The sequence below is a fragment of the Corvus brachyrhynchos genome, unplaced genomic scaffold, assembly GCF_000691975.1.
Source record: "Corvus brachyrhynchos isolate BGI_N302 unplaced genomic scaffold, ASM69197v1 scaffold983, whole genome shotgun sequence".
In the NCBI taxonomy this organism is placed as follows: domain Eukaryota; kingdom Metazoa; phylum Chordata; class Aves; order Passeriformes; family Corvidae; genus Corvus; species Corvus brachyrhynchos.
The window spans coordinates 4,325-6,780 of NW_008236955.1; the positions used below are offsets into that span (position 1 = coordinate 4,325).

The window sequence follows — 2,456 nt, forward strand, 5'->3', positions numbered from 1 at the left end:
GCAGGAATGAAAACTACCGAAATGCAGCTTTGGAGAGGGGCCCTTGTTACACTGAAACCCTTCAGTGTACCAGCAGTCATGGGTGCCACTGGTAACAGAGGTGCCCTAGCAAAACCTGTAAGGGAAACTGGGACTGTAATTTCAGAACCAACTGCTCTGGTGGCGAATGAAAGTCAGCCAACAAAACTCAAAGGAGTTATGTCAAGAATGAGACCACTCTTGATGTTAATTAAAAATTAACATCTGTTTTATTAAAGGAATAATAAAAAAATAATTAATTAAAGTTAAAATAATCCAATCTGGGAAAATCCACAAGTAAAAATCCTAAAAACCGGGTCCGCAGCGATTAGAGACCTTTAGGCCTAACCGGCACAAGACCCCAGTGCAGGAAGCCTGCAACGCTGGGTTAACTTTGGCTAGTCCAAAGTTAGATAATTAAAATGGTCCCTTTGGGGACTAGAGGCCTGAGTCACCAGCGTTAGGCTTCGCCCACAGCAAATCCAAGGCAAATACCAGCTCCAGATCTGTACACTGGATTTTGTAATGTGCATGCTCTGCCCAGGTCCACCCACAATCCAGCCCCCATGGTCTAGTGAGATTGGTGGAGTCTTGAAATGAAGTCATTTGATCCAGCCAATGGATAGCCTCTTGCCTAGGGTGCTTGAAAGGCAGGAAAATGTCCTCATTGACATTCATGTTGCCATGCTGCTGAGTTGCCGGTTAACCCACAGGAGACTAAAAATAGCCCTTGACAGTTAAGTCTGCTGCTTGGAGCTGGGCTTAGAAACTTGTAGAATTTAAGGACAACTAACAAAAGCATTAAACTGCACTATAAACACTTCAAGGAACTTCTAAAACAGAACAATCAACAGTCATTTTAAGGAACTTTTAAAACTGAACCATAAACACTTTAAGAATCATTTTAAAACATACTAACTAACTTGGATAACTTGGGTATGTGCAGGAAACAAGACATTTGGAAGTTTAAGGCTTAAGGAAGGGATTAAACTTGGGAATAGTTTATCAACAGGGATTTTAACTAGGAACTGTGTGATTAAATGGTTCTGAGAATTAACTTTATATCTAACTAGTTGGATGGGCATTCTAAGTATGTAAAGGCTAATTTGGCAATTAAAACACTTAATATGCAAAATGCAAAACTAGGACATTTAACATCTTATCATGCAAAATCAGGGCACTCAACATGCAAAGGCCAATTTGGTGGATTTCATATATAACAGTTACCTCAGGTGTGACAAGGAAACAAATGTGGAAGAGTATTGTGCAGGGTGGTGTCCAGCAATCAGAAATAAACAGGATCGCAACTTCAGAAATGTTTCATTGTTGGCAAAAGTTTTCATATCTACATATAAAATCCTTCCCCCTGAAACCCTACCTGCCACCTCACAGCAGGGCTCTGCCTGACCAATGCCAAGACAGCAGAAATGGACTGGGAAAGAAATTGTTTGGCACTGGACCTGTTAAACTGTCTTTATCTCAACCCATGGGTTTCCTAGATTTTGCTCTTCCAATTCCTTCCCCCATCCTGCTGGTGGAGGAGCGATCGAGCAGCTGTGTGGGGCTTGGTTCCTGGATGGGGTTAAACCACGACAGTCTCTTTTTACACCTAAGGAAGAGCTGGAAGAGTTTGAGGTAAGGACAGATTTTATTAGGATGTACTAGATTGAATTTATAGCTGTTGAGGAGAATTGTAAATGACTCAAGTGACATTCAGTTGGGAATAATTCCTGATAAGCCCATGTGAACAGCAGCCGGTGATGTGGGAGTGCTGAGCTTGGGGTTCATGTTGGGGGATGCTGAAGTTGAGATAGCATCCCCCAAAATGTCCCACAGCCAGACAACCCCACTCGTCTCTGCTGGGTGGGGTTTTCAGCCCATGGGGTTTTCACTGGCCCATGGACAGGTGGATATGGGGTGCAGAGGGACAAGCATGGCCACCCCTTGAACCTGGGTATGGGGGATGGGCTCAGCCATCCTGAGCTCAGTGCTTCTCCACAACATGTCTGCCAGAGCAGTGCCATCAGGGAGGGCACCCTTGGATCACTGGGGGTGGGGGATGGCAGCTCCCTCCCAGTACATGGGGGCCCAACAGCCAAGAGTGAAGTAGCTTTCTCAGCTCTGCTCAGAGGGCTCACTCTAAAAGAGAGGAGCAACATCAACCTCCCACTGCTGAACAAACCCTTTATAACGTGCCTCCCACAGAACCTCTGCTGACCAAGGTGCTGCACAAGGGCACCATAGCCAGCCCATGGGTGCCCAGGGCACTGCCCTGGGCTGCTGGAATCAGCCTGGGTGATGGGAAATGCTGGAGGGATGCAGCAGCTGGAGAACATGGCTGTATGAGGCTGCAGCCAGCAAAGCATCCCTGTGTGTCCCTCTGGGCTGCAGGGATGGACCTGGCATTGGAGATGCTGCTCCCTGGGGGCACGAGGCGC

The 2,456-nt window shown here is 46.4% G+C and overlaps 1 protein-coding gene across 1 annotated transcript in view; it reads right to left on the reverse strand.

The window, feature by feature from the left end:
- Positions 1-225: 225 nt before the first annotated feature.
- LOC108445228 overlaps positions 226-2,456 on the reverse strand; it is a 3,237-nt gene continuing 1,006 nt past the window's right edge. The window contains exon 3 of the mRNA XM_017728385.1: positions 226-2,456. This exon is cut by the window's right edge and continues 2 nt beyond it. Coding sequence (XP_017583874.1) covers positions 1,803-2,456 — 654 coding nt within the window. The 3' untranslated portion in view covers positions 226-1,802.